The sequence below is a fragment of the Physcomitrium patens genome, chromosome 2 (genome assembly GCF_059467195.1).
Source record: "Physcomitrium patens ecotype Gransden chromosome 2, ASM5946719v1, whole genome shotgun sequence".
Lineage (NCBI taxonomy): Eukaryota > Viridiplantae > Streptophyta > Bryopsida > Funariales > Funariaceae > Physcomitrium > Physcomitrium patens.
This window is the reverse complement of record NC_143411.1, coordinates 9,577,265-9,594,225: the sequence shown is the minus strand read 5'-3', so window position 1 is coordinate 9,594,225 and position 16,961 is coordinate 9,577,265. Positions and strand designations below refer to the sequence as shown.

Below are 16,961 nucleotides of genomic sequence, written 5' to 3'. Positions count from 1 at the left end.
TTATCTATTACTTAATAATTATTATACTATTCTTTTTAATAATAATATTTTTATTTTTTATTTTTTTATTTTTTTATGTTTAGTCTTTATTTTTTAGCATGATATTTAGGCTATTTTTTTAAAAAAAATCATTATAGTCTATGACATTTAAAATGTCTCTATAAATCAAATATATACTAAATCTATTGCAAATTATGGTAATAAGTAAGTCCTTGGTTGTAGGGTTTTTATTAATAATTCACTTATTAAAAGGCTATTCTATATATTATTTGATGGAAAAAAAATAATCAAGTTATCTTTTTTCACCATTTTGCTAAGAAATTATATTTACAAATTAGTGATTTCTGTTCTTTAAGAATTTTTGATTTACTTGGAGCCAAATAATCTATTAAGTTATCTATTTTGAAATTACATATAAAAATTGTATCATATCTATTAGCTTGTGTAGTTTTTTTTTTTTTTTTTTTTTAAATACAAATTTGAAATTAAAATATAAGCATCAACTCTTCTTTTACCACTTACAATTTATTTATTATTATTATTATTTTTTTAAATCCTCCTTCTATCTATATATTAATTCTTTTTAAGACCATTTTATGCAATTTTATTCTTTGATATTGTTGCTTCATTTAAATTTGATATATTTTTATTTAGCCTAACAAAGTGATGAAATTTTTTATCAAATGATTTGTATTAAGATAAAATTGGCATCTAATAGAAAAATTATTATAATTAACTGAAATAAATTTTTACTTTGTTATCAATGGATCCATAACCAAAAAAAATTAATTTCTAACTTTCAGTAGATGGCAAGATAATGCAAAATTATTTGTTATATATTATTTCATCTTATTTATTTTTATAAATATTTTCTTAGAAATATTATCACATGCAAGGTGACTATTAATGATTTTCTTATAAGTCCTTTTAGTATTTTCTAAGTTAAGACCTTCACCATTCCAATTCTATTTTATAAATATAGATTGAAAATTTAATTAAGATTAAAAGTTGATTCTCATTGCAAAATTTATAAATTCTAAAGATTCTTTAGAATAAAAATTGCACTAGGATTTTCTTTATAAATTCTTCTAAAATAAAAAAAATTAAATAATACTCTTTTCTATTTTTATTAGATCTTTTATGTTTTTTTAGTCAAATATCAAGTCGCTTATAGTAAAGTTTTTTCTTAATAAAGAATGTATTTTTAAGAATATATATTTTTTTCTAAAAGTGTCATCTTTGTTCTTACCACCTCACTTTCTATATTAATTATGTAAAAATTAGTCCTCACTACAATGGTTATATAGCTTCATAAAAGACCAAAGAATAGATTCTTCTTTGGGTGGGCTTTATAAAATGAAGTTGTTCCATTTATTCTTCTACAATGCATTATTCTTTATTATATTTCAACACAAAACATGATGTTCTAGTCTCCCATCCACAATCATTATTTTGTAAGTTCTTTTAACTTGCATTGATTTCTAAATAATTATAAAAGACGTAGATAGCCATTATTGTTCTCTAACATAATCCTAATTTCTTTTAAAGTTTTAGTTGCCAAAAACTAAATAAACTTAAAGAACTCACTATTGTCGCAAATATCACATTTTTCTCTACAACATATTACCACTTGTCTAAAAATTAATCAAGTATAACATGCACTACACCATTAACAAGTGCAACATTTTTCTCTACAACATATTATCACTAGTCTAAAAATTAATCAAGTATAACATGCACTACACCATTAACAAGTGCATTGTATAGTTTGCTTGATTTTCTTAATTGTAAACTATTGTTCTTTGGTTAGATCTCCTAATGTCCAATAAGATATGTTTAAAGATCAACCATTATATAAATAAATTATATTTTACAATCTATAAGATAGTTCAAGTAGGCTTCATGATACTTCTTGAGATGTATTTAAAAATTATTCATTTTTACAAATAATTTTTTATCTACAATTTATAGGGCAAGCAACTTGATGGGAGCTGTGGGATATGTTTAGAGACTAACCACTTTTATAGATGATTTTTTTGAAGATAATTTGTTGAAACGAAGAAAAAAGATGTTTTGTCATTCATTTTATAAACTTGCGAATGCCAGGTCTACCACCCACAAAACTACACACTCAAGCTTGAGGCGTTTTATATATTTTGGAGGTACAAAGAGGACTGTGTGAAGAACCCTGCAAGGATATCAAGGAACAAGCCATGGTAAGAGCACAAGCAAGTGAGACTTGTGGCGACAAGGGCTTTGTGGATAACATAATGGTAGATGACACGGTCGAAAGCACTGCAGCTCCTACCAGCCTTCCACGAGCTGAGGAGGAGTGTGGCACCCTCCAGTATCACAGCCATCGCCTGCACGGCTTGGAGCAATTCTCCATCTGATTGTAGCACTCAAAGTCGCATCTTGGATCGTGGGTATTTTGGGTTTTCCGGTTTTTGTTTTGTTTTGTTTGGTTTTTTTGTTTTTTTTTTTGTTCATTTTGAGGCTGTATTCGCTGCCATGGTATCTGCTGCAGCTGTCCTTGGAGTCATGGCTTCTGCGTCTGCCTCGTCCCTTCTTCTCCCCAATAGGTGCCCCTGGCGAGGCCGCAATGGGAGCGTCAGAGTTGCTCGCTGGGCGTCACTGCCTGGATTGAATCTGGTGAAGGCTGCGTCGTCTCGAAGGAGGAGTGTTGTTGCTGCTGCTGCGGTGAGTTGAGTCAATTCTCCTTGGTTTGAGTTGAATTGGGCTGCCAGGAGTCGGTTCCCCTGCACGTCTGTTGCTCAGCATGGTTTTCTGCTACGCATGAGGATTTCTTAGCTGTTTTGAATACCAAAAGTGTATTGCTTTCGACATTGGATGACTTCGGTTTCTGTGAAGTTGTGAGATCGTCGCGTCTCTCTTGTCGAGAAGGTTTCGTAGTTTAGAGTTATAGTAATTTTGTTTTGCAGTAATTAGATCTGAGTTTGTGTTGGACAGCGAGCAGGACGACCTTGAGCAGAAGCAGACCGAGCAGCAAGAGCAGCAAATTTTGCAGGATGCCTTACAGGATACTATGTCGAATCTTGGGGCCAAGGGGGCTGAGACTAAGAGTATTCTCAAGTCCCGGGAAGGTATACAATTTGAATGCTTAATTATGATTTTTATGTTTTAAACTCTTGTAGAAATTCGATATAGGGAACAAACAAGTAACCTCCATGTAATTTACATATGACGAAATGTTAAGCTGCATGTTTCTTGCTGTTGGCAATATCTAAAACTTCACATCGTACAAAGGCCAATCTATTAATTCATGGAGATGCCCATTAGCGAGATAGCTGTAGTCGTTTAACCACGACTTCTCTGAATTTTATAGACTGATCGCACTTGAAACCTAGTATTTTCGCATCTCAAATCTACTCACGGTATTGTTTAGACCTAACATGGAACACCCAAAATCTACGTACACCACGGTTCATTATTAATTACAACGACACCTTCTCCTCTCGACATAGGAAAAAATTTTCACTAACTAGTTCTTTGTGATTTTGATTGTGATTGACGTGTTCTGCAGGATTGGAGGAGACATTTGCCGTACTCAACACCGGCGCATACGCGTGCCGATCGTGTGGACATGTATACGAGGAAGCGAAGGGAGACTCATCATACCCTGTGGCTGCAGGCACACTATTCCGTGATCTTCCGGAAGATTGGCTCTGTCCCACATGCGGTGCTGCCAAAGGCTACTTCCAACCTAAGAGTGTAGAGGTGGCTGGTTTCGCTCAAAATCAACAATTCGGGTTGGGCGGGAACACCTTGACGTCGGGACAGAAAAGTCTCTTGATCTACGGCTCCCTGCTATTTTTCTTTGCCCTCTTTCTTTCTGGATATTTCTTGCAGTAGCCGTAGCTTGTGCACGTTCTCGCAGGGACGATGCTTTGGGTCAATGGACATCTACATGGAGTGGGGTATTGGCCTTTGTACAATGCAGGGTTTGAGATCTTGCCAAAAACGATAGATTTGTAGCTTATATTTTGTCATTTGTAAATTGAATTGAGGTTGCCTGTGCATCCCCCCCCCCCACACACACACCAGTAATAAGAGAGTTTGTGTTATTGAAGCTTCTAATTTGATAATGTAAAGGCTTTTGGATTATGAGTACAAGTCACTCTTTCAACAAAGGCTTCTTTTTGCTTATCTTCAGATGCGTACGACTATACATGCAAAGGAATTGAGGCGCATGCTTGCATGTTTGCGATCTATAATTCTGTGCAAACTTCTTTAACTGAACTACTGAGTGAGGCCTCGCAAGTTCGAGTTCTAGTATATGAGATGAATAACTGTGGCTGTGCTTTCTTTTGTCATTGTTTAACACGGTTTCAACTGGGTATACTATAGATTGTCCTTTTGGAATCGAGATCACATTTTCCACTGTTGTGGTGCAGTCCAATCTCTGATCTACTAATTGTTTGGAATCGAAGCCAGACTATGGAAAGTATTCTTTTGAGACTCTTAAATACGCGTTCAATCCAGAAGATTCTGGTTTGAAAAGGAAACATGATGATGCTTACGTGAACTAATGAAATGGAGAAAGACGGGCATTTCCGAGCGAGTCAAGTCAGCACTGGGGCAAATACGACGGCCATTTCCGAAGCCCATGAATGCCACTTTCCCTGTATTAGGTCCCTAGTTCAGTTTGCACGAGATTCCATCACTTCAACTCCCGCATACTGAACAATGAATATCAAAACTCATAGTTCAGTCGGTTGATATCACTCTTGAGATTTATCCATGCCAGGTTTTACGATTATTGCACAGAAATTACGACGTCATGTTGTCCTGTGCCCAGATAGATTTGAGAGGAAAAGGGAAGCTTACTTTGTGGCTGTGTGGGTAAAACTTGAGAGGGTCTTTGGAGCCATCGGGGTCATAGTTCGCCGACGCAGGAGAAGCCAACTCACAGCACTTTTGGGGAGATTGTCTAATCCGCCACTAGCAGTTAAACAGTGTCATGCAGCATCCGTCTTTACAATTGTTTCAGGATTCGTGGTGGTTTGACAAACGATATCCACCATATGTGCGTTGCGGGTCAAAGTTTGAATTACTCAAAAAAACAAAAATCAAAAGATAAATCGCAATTATGTAGCTAGGTTTGATGAGATAAAGCTGAGGCTTCAGACTTCTTCAACAAAAAGCAGACGTTACTGCTTACAATGATTCAACGTGCTCACGGCGAATTTCCCGACTGTATTGATGAAGTCCATGAGAGTGATCATCCCCACCTTGGAAAGCGCGAAACGCCTCCAGTTCTTCTGCTGCTCCCCATGGACGGCAGTAGCATAATTATTGTCAGTGAGCTCCAGGGGATAAGCAGGTTAAAATGGCTTGTCATCAATTTTACGGAATGAGCTTCACGTCCACAGTGCCAGAGGCAAGGATCACTGGCTCGCCCGGCAGATGAGTGTTCCATAACTGCAAACCAATTGATAACACGAAGTCTATCTGCATAAACAAGTGATTCACACAGTCATGTGACAACGCTGCTCCTCATGTTAGTGATGCAAGAAACTAGGTACTTTGGCCAATTAATTGCTCTGCTAGGAAATTGTTACAGAAATGGAAACTAGAGGAACCACCCGCGCGTGCTTGGTCTTGCGAGTTCCAACTAACTGGCCATGATTGAGGTGCTGAGTGCGCATGACTTCAATGAACTCTCGGATGAAGAGAAAGACCCATCCACTACCCTCGTGAACGACGTGGCGAAGTGAAGTCCGATGCAAATTCGGCCACCCCCATCTCTTTCAATGACTAGTTTGATAATCAAAGGCGCAGTGTGTTGGTTTCTGACCTTGTTGCTAGTATTGCTAATTTATCCAATTGAAATTGGAAGTAACGTTATGTGCAGTGATTAGCAGAAGCGAGCTTCAAAGAGAGGGGTCAAAGGTCATGGACAAACACAACAACTGCAGCAGGCTGAAGGATAGTGGAACGGAGACATCCTTGAACCGGTGTCAAGGTGAGTCTACGGATTAACCGCTGTTGGGCCTCAGATTTGGTCAAGATCAATCAAAATGAGGGTTGTCTCTCACCGCAGTTGTTTCTACAGCCGATCTCAGACATATAAAACATAACCAAATAAAATGCAATGTAGATATGTTCATGGAAAAACCCGAAAGGCAACAATGTTAATGACCACATTCGATTGTTCAAGAATTATGTTACATTATCCTCAGTCAACGTGATCGTATGCATGGCAACGAGATGAAAAGAGAATATTACCTCGGCAACAGTACTTCACACCGGCCTCGTACACCCAGATGTGAAACGGCAACTTCGAAGAATATTGTCAGGAACTGAGCTGTCATGTTGAACTTCAAACTTCAAACTGACCATGCCCTGAGTAAGAAAACTCTAGAGCACTGCACCAAATGAATACAAGTGCTTCGATTAAAGCTACTGTTACAATGGTGACAATCTTTGGTATCCCCGCCAGGGGATAGACCAGTAATAGGACTTCTATGTGGTTGTTCTCACTTCTATGTGGTTGTCCTCACTATAGTTTCTCGGCTCTAAGTGGCTCTAGGTGGTTCTACCATGTAGAAAAATAAGCCTCGAGTATGAATATGGAATCCAAATGTGGTATCTCCATTATGACATTCTCACGTTGATGATACTAAACGTTTTAGCTAAAAAATTCGCTAATACCTCCCCCTTGACAATTTCTACAATTACATACAGGGCTAGTTCGACAAGAACATACAAAGAAATCAGCACTTCCAAGTTGCAATTTGAAAAGCTCGAAATCTTCGAGTGAACACTCTAATAAGGAACACCAGCAATCCTGATGTCTTCTTAGCATACAGCTGAGGAGTAAACTTCATGATTCTGTAGTCAACCGTCAGCCTCAAGCTACGTCCAATTAAACAATACCAACTCCATGGAGTAAAAGTGCTCCATCGAGAAGCATAATTGGAGAACAGAGTGCGTGCATAAGATCGCATGATGAATCATTTCCTCTTAAACAAGTTTGGCTCGTCATCCAGTGTTGTGTCTCCTCCACTTCGTTGGCGAAGCGTGTCCTTGTGTAGTCCCGGCTGATGAGGTCTAATTACAATTTCTTCCTCCAATGCCGATCACAAGTACATAGTCATGTTGGGATTCCACGACCGTTGCAGGTCCACTATCTTTGAACTCCGGTAAACTTGGGAATGTTCTTAGATTTTAAGCGGGTACAGGTAACAGTACCAGATCCCAATTGAAGACCTCCTCTAAGCTGCATGCAGACAGATAACCTTTATTTGCAGTCACATTGTATGCATTAGCAAATCACTCGACAAGTGTGGCTGAGTGAAGTCCACCAAGGAGGTGATCTGTTACGAAACGCATAAATAGTCAACTAATTTCAAAAATGGACGAGATTTCTAATGCTCCCATTAAACGACGTCAAAAGCAGAGTAACCTGTGATAGATTTGTAACTGCAACGATATCTCATATTGTGCATGAACATCTTCACTTGCTTGATGATCAGGAACAAGGATACGCTCCTCTTTTGCTTCACTTTTGACATTAACTTGACTAGTGCCCAGCTTGAACGTCAAGTGCCCTACGAATGACGATGTTGTCGTAAAGTTCGACTGAATTGAGGCTGCATCAAGCGAGCATATAGCCCGCACTTGTTCATCAACTCATCGTGGCTACCTTGATCATCAACCTCTCCATCATGCAACATTGCAACTACGTCCACACGTCGGAGCATGGCTAACCTGTGGGCTATCACAACCGTAGTTCGATTACCCACAATCAGCTGATCAATTGCCTCATTGACCACCTTACTTGATTCAGCTTCCAATGATGATGTCGGTTCGTCAATAAGAAGGAGAGGAGCATTTTTCAAAACTGTCCGTGCTATGGCGATTCTTAGCCGCTGACCGGATGTCAATTGTATCCCCTGCTCCCCAATTATAGTGTCATAACCATGTGGTAAACTGCTGATAAAATGATGAGCATTTGCCATCCTGGAAGCTTCCTTAATTTCAGCTTCTGTAGCATTGTGTCGTCCGTAAATAATATTATTGCGAATTGATGTAGAGAAGAGAACAGGCTCTTGGGGGACCATCCCAATGTGACTGCGTAACCATCGTAGGTTGAAGTTCTTCAGATCATTTCCATCAAGCAATATCCTCCCAGATGAGGGCTCATAGAATCTTACCAGGAGAGCAAGAACAGTGCTCTTACCAGACCCCGCGGTCCCCACAATTGCAACGGTCTGACCCGCCTCCACTTTCAAGTTGAAATTTGTCAAAATGGGTACCTCTGAGCGAACTGGATATCTGCATTACAGTGCAACGAGTAAGCTACTTTCGAATGCATTTACCATCGTAGACAGAGACCTCACCAAATTAGAATGCAACTAAAGTCAATTCAGATATTTTTTTTTTTAATAAAATGGCAATCCAAGTAAATATATAACAATCGAGAGAGATCTCTTGATACAACCATACATACCTAAACTCCACATGGCGAAACTCAATACGGCCAGCTATGAAGGGCGGTTTCAAACCCTCTTCATCAGTTCCCATTGTAGAGCTCCGTTCTAGGATACTAAAGACTGGTGCAACCGATTTTCGCCGCCTCATTATAACAGGGCCTAACCCAAATGCCTCCACCAGAATAAAGGTTGTGAAGGTAAATACCAGAAACGCTTTCAGTAAATCTCGAAAGTCGGAGACCTCCTGTCCTTTGATGAGTACAGAACAATAATAAAGGACGAGCGCACTGCAAGCAAAAAGGAAAAACTGAGCTGCACCATACAGACATCCATATATTTGGCCTCTTATTAGGCTTCTTCGTAGAGGTGTCTTCAGCTCGTCGTGAAAGAGCCCAAGAATCTTCATACCACCGGAGAATGACATGACAGTGTGCATATTGGCAACTGCTTCCTCCAAGATATGTCGAGCATCTTTGTGAGCGTCCCTCACATCTCCAGAAAACCCTGAATTCCACATTTGCTGCAGACACCAGAGAAACTGTTTCAGACACAACTAAAGGACAGAACTCACCAAGAAAATATGCTACAGCATGTCACTATTCACTTGACAAACATTCACATCCTTTTTTTGATTCGAGTTACTCCCATTCAAGCTTGAAGGCTTGACATGTTTCACAGTGGACAAATACAACATCCACAACCTTCGTAAAACCAGTGGTGTGAACAGATTGCTTAATTGATTGCCTTCAAGGTGATAGTCAGAGAAAAACCTGCGTAATTGATGCAAAAACAAGGAGTGGTATTGTTGCCAATGCAACAAGTCCGAACCGCCACTCTAGACCCAATGCAAGAGCAAGTGCAACGAAGACAGCAGCAATGTCTTGCATGAAGACTGACAGACGGTTGCTGAAAGTGGCCTTCACGTAGGCAGCATCATGTCCTAATCGTATAGACAACACCTCTGGAGAGTTCTCTTCCTTATCAAACCAGCCCACGTCGTTACGTAACATAGCTGTCGAAGCCAAAGGAAAAAATATTAGTATGATAATTATGTGACGTAAATCAATACTATTATTTAAATCTTTTAACAAGAAATAATGCAAGCTTTTTGACAATAATCTAACCAAACGGCAACGATTCCGACTGCAGAGGAATAGCAGATGGAGTAGATAATTCTAAAGCATATAGTACTTGAGCAGCTGGTAACTCAGAAGAAAAGTGAAAAGGCGTTTACGTTTGTTAGTGGTAGAACAGAAAGTAACAAATAACCGATGCAGATATGTTAGGTACCTGAGAACATCAGCCGACGGACACGTTCGGTCATCTTTTCTCCCATAATTCCGAAATAAAAGTGCTGCAGAAAATTCGCCAAAACGGTTGCCAGTGCCAACCCAACAAGTATTGAACACCATTTACTCAAATCTTCACGCAACTTAGTTTGGCTCGAGTAGTAGTAAACCTCAGCGATTTGAACCAACAAAAATGCAAAGAGGGGATTGAGAGACCCAAAAAGGATTGCTCCCAAACTTCCTAAGAAAGCACAAAACCACTCCGGTGAACTCAGTTTGGCGAGTTTCCAAAGTGAGGGTACGCTTGCGCCTGTAGATTCATCCTCATTAGTTTGGTACTCCTTACACTGAGAAGGTGATCTACTAAACGTCTTGGAATGAGACCGTTCATCTTCTGGGTCAGTTAAGAGAGGAGATACAGGAGACTCTGGACGAGAGGAGTTAGAAGTCTGCCGCTGCAGATTGATCTGCGAAAGAGACTCACTGTACACGTTATCGAAGCTATCTTGTCTCTTGGCAGCTTGTTCAGGCTTCAAACTTTGCATCTCGATATTATTATTACCATTCTCTTTAGAAATTTGCACAGGAGGGGGGGTTAAAGTAGAGGGTGGTGAATTAATCGCTGCAATGAAATCGGGTCGGTCTCGGACACAGTGTTGTCGCTTGAGGGACGGTGATTTCACCATGCGTGGAGATGGTGGCTTGCTATAGTTCGGCGATATACAGTCTTGTGGTGGAGGGGGAACAAACAGCTTTGGAGGAGCTCTGCAGCCAAGGATCAAGGAGAGTCGACGTCAAGCCTCGCAGAATACAGCTGGGCATACAATGTTCGATAAAATAAAGAAATAATAAAAGGATGGAGGCAAACTGGGAAAATGTGAGAAAATTCGAAAGATTAATACAGGGTTTCTTTTCTTTTCTTTTCTTGGGGGGGGGGGGGGGGGGGGGGGGGGGTTGCACACTGTCTAATTCATGCATCTGCATAAATAGTGAAGTAAAACAACGCTAAAAGCTTGTAGAGCTCGAAAACCAACACAGATTCGAGACTATTCCAGCTGTAACATCAAAAAAGCACAGGTGTACGGTACAACTCCTCGAACTGACTAGAGCATTTACATGCAACCCGCACCAAGACTAGATATAGCAACCATTTTTTGAAGCTCACTTACCTCCTAGGCTGTTTCGCAGTTTCCTGCAGTCGAATCAGATCAATGTAAGCGCCATCCAGACTCATCAATTCATCATGAGTTCCCATTTCCACGAGCTGTCCTTCATCGAGGACAGCAATCACATCAGCATTACGGATACTCGAGAGACGATGTGCTATTACTATGGAAGATCTACCCATCATCAAAATATCAAGAGCGTTTTGTACACTCTGCGCAGCCTCCGCATCTAAGGTGCCTGTTGCTTCATCAAGCAGGAGAATTCGAGGATTCTTGAGGACCGCTCTAGCGATTGCTATTTTCACTTTTCTTTCTTCTGTGAGCTTGACTCTGCTGTCACCCACCTACAGGAACAAAACCATAAAAGAATGTGAAGCAAGTCCATGATGAAAATTACAAGGTGCTCAAATAGGACTCGTGCTGACGATAAATCAGCAATTGATGATTCTCAAAGAAGGCCACAATAACCTTCAGAATACTAATAAGTTACTTGATCAGGGTAGACCTTAGCCATCGACAACACAAGTAATTCAACATAGACTTTCCAATCACATCTGAACCACGTAGAAAGATTTAGAGTAATAGGGGCACTCGCATGGTTCAACACCTGTGATTCGTAACCTTCTGAAAGGGAGCTAATGAACGTATGTGCATGTGCAATTTTAGCAGCCTCTTCAATTTCATCTTCGCTAGCTTCACGACCATAGCAAATATTCTCCTTGATAGTACCCTTGAACAGTGCGGGTTCTTGACTCACCAATCCTATTTGACTTCTAACCCATTCCACCTTAAGTTTTTTTATGTTTTCTCCATCGAGAAGTACCTCACCTGCGATCATTGAACACTTCAGAACATATAGAAAGTGAATAGCAGAGATGCAGTTCAGAGTACCACAGCAACAGGCGCAAGGTTCCTCAGGAACCGTACACTAGGATATTCCTTCTTTAGTTAGAATCACCTTCAGAGGTAGAAACTAGACGTCTTTACAATCACCAGTACACAGCGGGATAACGTGATCTTCTGCAAGAATCTGAACTTTTCTTTCCACACGATTTGTGACAGATCACGATAGCTTGATAAGAAAAAAAAATTATTTCTCAAAAACATGACCCAAGAGACATAAATTTAAACAAGCATCAAAGCTAACTCCAGCGGTGCTTCTCCAAGTTAACAACTATAAGGTATTCCATACAGACTTACTTGCTTACAAAACTTGAGATGACAGATTTGCAAATGTCAAAATCAATTTAAAGCAGTAGCTGTTGAAATCACTAACCCAGGGTAGGATCATAGAACCGCTCGATAAGGGCAATAATGCTGCTCTTTCCAGATCCATTGCTGCCTGCTAGTGCCAGCGTCTTCCGTGCCGGAAGAGAAAGATAAAGCCCACTAAGTACAGGTACATCTGGCCGTGATGGATAGCTGAAATAAACATTACGAAGTTCGATATTTCCTTGTACAACATCAAGTGTGAGTTCTCCCTCAGTTTCACTACCACTTGCCGTGGGATTTGAAATGAATGCTGCAAAGAGCCTGTGTGCAGCTATCTGACCCTGCTCAAAGACCTGGTAATTTGTAGCCGACTGATTCAAACCTCTGTATCAAAGACAGGGGAAAGCGTTGTAAGAAACTATGATCGTTTTCTAGTGGATAATCAAGTGCCATGCAGACGGTACTTAAGGTTTCTAGAGGAATAATGCAGGAAAGTAAACGGGAAAACTTACATTCCACTTAGTATGATGGCAAATAGAGCCACAAATATTTCGCCACCATCTTTTCCATTCGCAATGAGATAATGTCCCACCCACAGTTGCAATGCACATGAACAAATAGCAATTCCATAGATAAAACCGAGTCCAAGGCCTTGGACTAAGCTAATCTGCACTCCATATTGCAATGTAGGCTGCAATGCATTTGCATATGCATACTTCACAACTGTCTCATTGGCAAACGCGTAAACTGTCCGAATGTGCAAGAGTGCCTGGAGTAGAAAGTACCAGCGGTTAAGTCACCCAGATCCGAGCTTGTTCGAAGTGCTGTATACAAAATAGTTTAAGCTACTTGCGCCAATAGCATCCTCGCTAAACAGAAATGAATATGCTAATAAATTGTCGCACATCGAATAAATCATATCATGTGCAATTCCATTTTGACATGTTTCACCATTTTCAAAAATATTTCCACTCCTTGGTGAGATGCTGGCAGCTACGATGGAGCGCAATTTGTACAAAGAACTAAAAAAACCTACCTGTTCAGCAATACTTGCCGCCTCCGAATAGGAATCATGTACATGCTCTGCGAGCCGAGTAAGAGCAATGTTCGATACAACACCAGCAGCTACTATAAAAGGCCCAGTGGCTACTGTTAGCAGGGAAATCTGCCAACAGCTGACGAATCCAACTATAACACTAGCTACACATGTTGCCATGTTATGGATATAATTGCCAATCTGTCACCATCAGCAGATTCCTTCACATCAGTATTGCACGTCAAATATCGAGTCGGCTACCTAGCAATGAATGGGAGTATGTCGCGTTCTATTAAACCAACTTGGCACAATCCTTACATTCGAAATTGACAACTTTCAACACACTTAAAAAGAACACCAATCGGAAGCATAAACAAGTAGAAAATTCGTGTAGGAATACTCCTGCACGAACTTAGACAAGAGACAAGTACGAGACAAATACGTGAGAGACAAGAGTTTGACATGAAACCTTTCGCGCTAAGCAGAGGGAAAAGATAGAGCAACACCCAAATTCTCTAGATGTTAACTACCAGGGTGAGCTTGAAATAATTAATTAATAAACAAACGAACAAACGAACGAGCAATCACGGAGAGTGGTGTACATCAATTTCCAGAGTCTGTCAGAATTTTAAATCGTACCTTCTCACTAAGGGCAGAATGTACAGAAAGAATGTCATTTGAAATTTGGCTCACGTAGGCTCCATTCCCTGCCATATTATCAAAAAACACCAAATCTTGCTTCAATAGGTTCTGTACACCTTTGGATCGAATTTCTGATGTTTGTCTCTCCCCTGTGTACAGCCAGCACGCCACCTCTGCCAGGACGAATGACAGAATGGTCAGAAAAGCGCACTGCCAGTGAGCATCACAACTCCCGACCAAATACGAATCGGAGGTCGTGCATTAGGTTAAAGAGTACCTCACCAAAACTATTACAAATAACGGGGCATAAGCTTAGACTAAGCTCACTGGGAACTTGCATCAACTTACAACTTCTAATGCATAGCATGTGCTCAAGGTTGAAATGATCACATAACGGTAATTCTCCATCAAAACTTGTTACTGCTAAATGCATGCATGTGTGACATGAATTATCAATTAAGTACAAATGTAACTACAAATATGAAATACTTCTCCACGTTAGAATAATTTCTCCCTCCCTATGCACGAACTTATACTCGAGTAGTACTGAAATATTTACCCATCCAACTTGCCACAAGCACTGCTGCAGCAATATAAACAATGTACAGTGTATGCTGCAACCACAAAGACAAGAGTCAGAGACCATCATCATGTGCTGCGTATCTCAAACAATGAAAACGCATGCACAATGTCATCAACCCGACCATGTCTTCAAAGAACCACGCTTGACGTTTATAGAGGTCGCACATTGCTCAAATAGAAAGTAGCTCAACTTGTCATGTTCACACAGTTAATGCCCGAACAAGATCCTCTCAACCTTCCTCTTTGAAGAATTTTGAACAGTAACTATGAAGATCAAGATCAATAAGAAGTGCTTTACCCTCAAAATTTCGTCACCTAGGGTCTGAAAGACACCAGGAGAAAGCTGTGACCCAAGGCTTGCATCAAGATCGCGCTGATATTCCCCAAACAAGCTAATTATTTTCCCCAAGATGAACAAGTAAGCTGGCAGTGCAGCTCCGTGAACTGCAGCCGCAACACTTCCCAATATCATAAGAGTCCAGTCAAGCGGGTCCGCGTAAACAAAAAGCCTAAAGAATGGAACTGATGGAGGAGGTTCATCCTCCGCCTCCTGCTCGTCGTCCACTGAAAGAGATTCCACCTGTAATGCAGTGCTTTAGTCTAAGCCTAAACTGTAATTAATATCATTGCTCACCAAACACGTATTCAAAAGGTTAAGAAAACCATACGTTGTGATGCAAATAATTCCTAAAAGGAATCAGTAAGAAAAACATTTCACGGATTTATAGTTTAAAAACTTATTAATTCTGGACATTAAAATAGAAATTATCATGTTCATTCTTGAACCTTCCAGAGATGCATGTTACGAAAAAAAAAAAAAAAAAAAAAAAAAAAAAACTGTCCTCTGGATTACCAAATTCTTAAGTTTCTGAGGTTAACACTAGATAGAGCAACATGCAGAGGGGAATAGAAGTGAACACGCTCTCTATCTTACAACTTAGGTTAACAAATCAGGCTTCGTATTCACCTGCTCCCGAGCCTCAAGAATGCCATCCAAATACGGGTACGGGGAAGGCGACTCTGGTGGTTCTGAAACCTCAGACACTGGAGTCAGCGGCTGGATGTGGGGGGGCGACATCCCAAAAAGAGTTCTGGAGAGATTCATTTCGCCTTGCTTTCGAAACACCTTTTCAGCCCAATTTCTCCCCCTAATTACAAACCTGTAAAATCCAATAATAACCCCTGAAGTGCTTTGCAAAGATAGCTTCTGTAGGTTAAATAGTTGGCTGCCTTCTGAGATCTAGTGAATGCAGGGAATCCAACTCCTAGACCTTTATTACCCCCTATATCCCTTCTTTCAAATGAATATATCCATCGCCCTGTCAGTATCTTTTCCAAGCTCGCACTCCGTTCAAACTTTCAAATGCGCGCATAGACATCTTCCGTTGCCCTTGCAGAAATTTATGCAAGATCAGTCTCCTCGCCATCATCGTCCATGGGTTCGGAAACTAATCACTGACTCTTGCTCCCTAACGAACCAATTCCTCCATCCCGCAAAGCATTTCTGCTTCAATTCTAATAAACCTCCTCCGCTTCTCTACGATCAGGAAATTTCTTCCTCTTTCGAGAACAGGTATTTTCTACTCCAGTTTAGAACTACGTCAACTATGTGAGGTCTGTCGTAATATCGCTTGAACTCCACCTCAGCTTGCGCAGTGACTTAGACTTTCCTGGTTTTTGGTGGATAGCAACGTAGACCAGATTACTGCGGAATCAAAAGAAACACCGCCAGAACTTAGCCTATGCTCTTTCTACTTCTCATAGAACAATCGCTCAGCACCTTTTTTTTCTCTGCACAATCTGTATTCATACATATATATATATATATATATATATTCTTTAAACTCCTCTTACGCGCACTAAAACTGACCGCAGAGTACAGAAACTTTAGGTTCACTGTTCTTCTAGATCATCGTCAGGTCATGCACGCTTGCGAACTACGCACACACAACACTATTTCGCTTAATCAGTTCCGCATGAGGCCCTCCATTTGAATATTACTCTAGACCTACAGCTGTCTTCATCCAACCTTAATATATCCTCACAAACCAGAAAAATTCGGTCTCCTCGCACCCGCCCTTTTATCTTCGCGGTGCTTGCAAGCAAAACTCGTTTCCTTCGCCCCTCGCTCCCAAGCCCTACACAGAAGATACTCCCTGCAGCTTTCCTAAATCCTATTCCCTGTTACACCTCGACGAGATATCTGTCCTCTCGCCTCTTCAACCTTGTGCCTCCGCTCTGCCCTCACTGCTCCTCTCACATCCTGCACGAGACAACCAAATACATTTCTCGCGTCTAAGAGGACCAACGCCTTCTTCAAATTCTTGGCACCAAAAGTCTCGAGAAAACAAGTTCTCTGGCTCCAATTGCCTTCCAGAAGAAACCAATGCTCCGACACACTCCCCGAAGCTAAACAGGTCGTCCCTATGATCGAAGCCTGCTGCCCTCGCTCATTTACTGCGAGTGCTTTACCATTACTTCATTCCTCCACACCTTCGCGCCTCTTCTTCCTCGTTCAACTCTGTCGTCTCTAGTCCACCTTCCGTCCTGAAGACGCCGTTCAGAATACCCTGCG

General features: G+C 40.6%; 2 protein-coding genes across 4 annotated transcripts; one reads left to right on the top strand and one right to left on the bottom strand.

The window, feature by feature from the left end:
- The first annotated feature begins 2,169 nt into the window (after positions 1-2,169).
- On the top strand, positions 2,170-4,169 carry LOC112292909 (uncharacterized). The gene is made up of 3 exons (XM_024541896.3): positions 2,170-2,700; positions 2,978-3,104; positions 3,545-4,169. Exons 1-3 carry the CDS (start codon positions 2,278-2,280, stop codon positions 3,871-3,873), a joined length of 879 nt encoding a protein of 292 aa, XP_024397664.1. The 5' UTR covers positions 2,170-2,277; the 3' UTR covers positions 3,874-4,169.
- A 2,180-nt stretch (positions 4,170-6,349) lies between these two features.
- On the bottom strand, positions 6,350-16,565 carry LOC112292892 (ABC transporter B family member 6). 3 transcript variants are annotated; one of them, XR_016499753.1, is made up of 14 exons: positions 15,354-15,647; positions 14,685-14,966; positions 14,364-14,418; positions 13,802-13,977; positions 13,163-13,363; positions 12,639-12,895; positions 12,191-12,510; positions 11,522-11,742; positions 10,918-11,258; positions 9,750-10,513; positions 9,230-9,471; positions 8,477-8,979; positions 7,430-8,301; positions 6,350-7,243 (listed from the first exon to the last, which is right to left on the bottom strand). XR_016499753.1 is itself a non-coding variant. In XM_024541882.3 (14 exons), exons 2-14 carry the CDS (start codon positions 15,489-15,491, stop codon positions 7,575-7,577), a joined length of 4,227 nt encoding a protein of 1,408 aa, XP_024397650.1. In that variant the 5' UTR covers positions 15,492-15,546; positions 16,416-16,565; the 3' UTR covers positions 6,350-7,574. The 3 variants fall into 3 exon arrangements, 1 of the variants encoding a protein (XP_024397650.1); XR_012219101.2 differs by having other exon boundaries at positions 7,448-8,301; positions 15,354-15,641; XM_024541882.3 differs by adding an exon at positions 16,416-16,565 and having other exon boundaries at positions 6,350-8,301; positions 15,354-15,546.
- Positions 16,566-16,961: the final 396 nt, after the last annotated feature.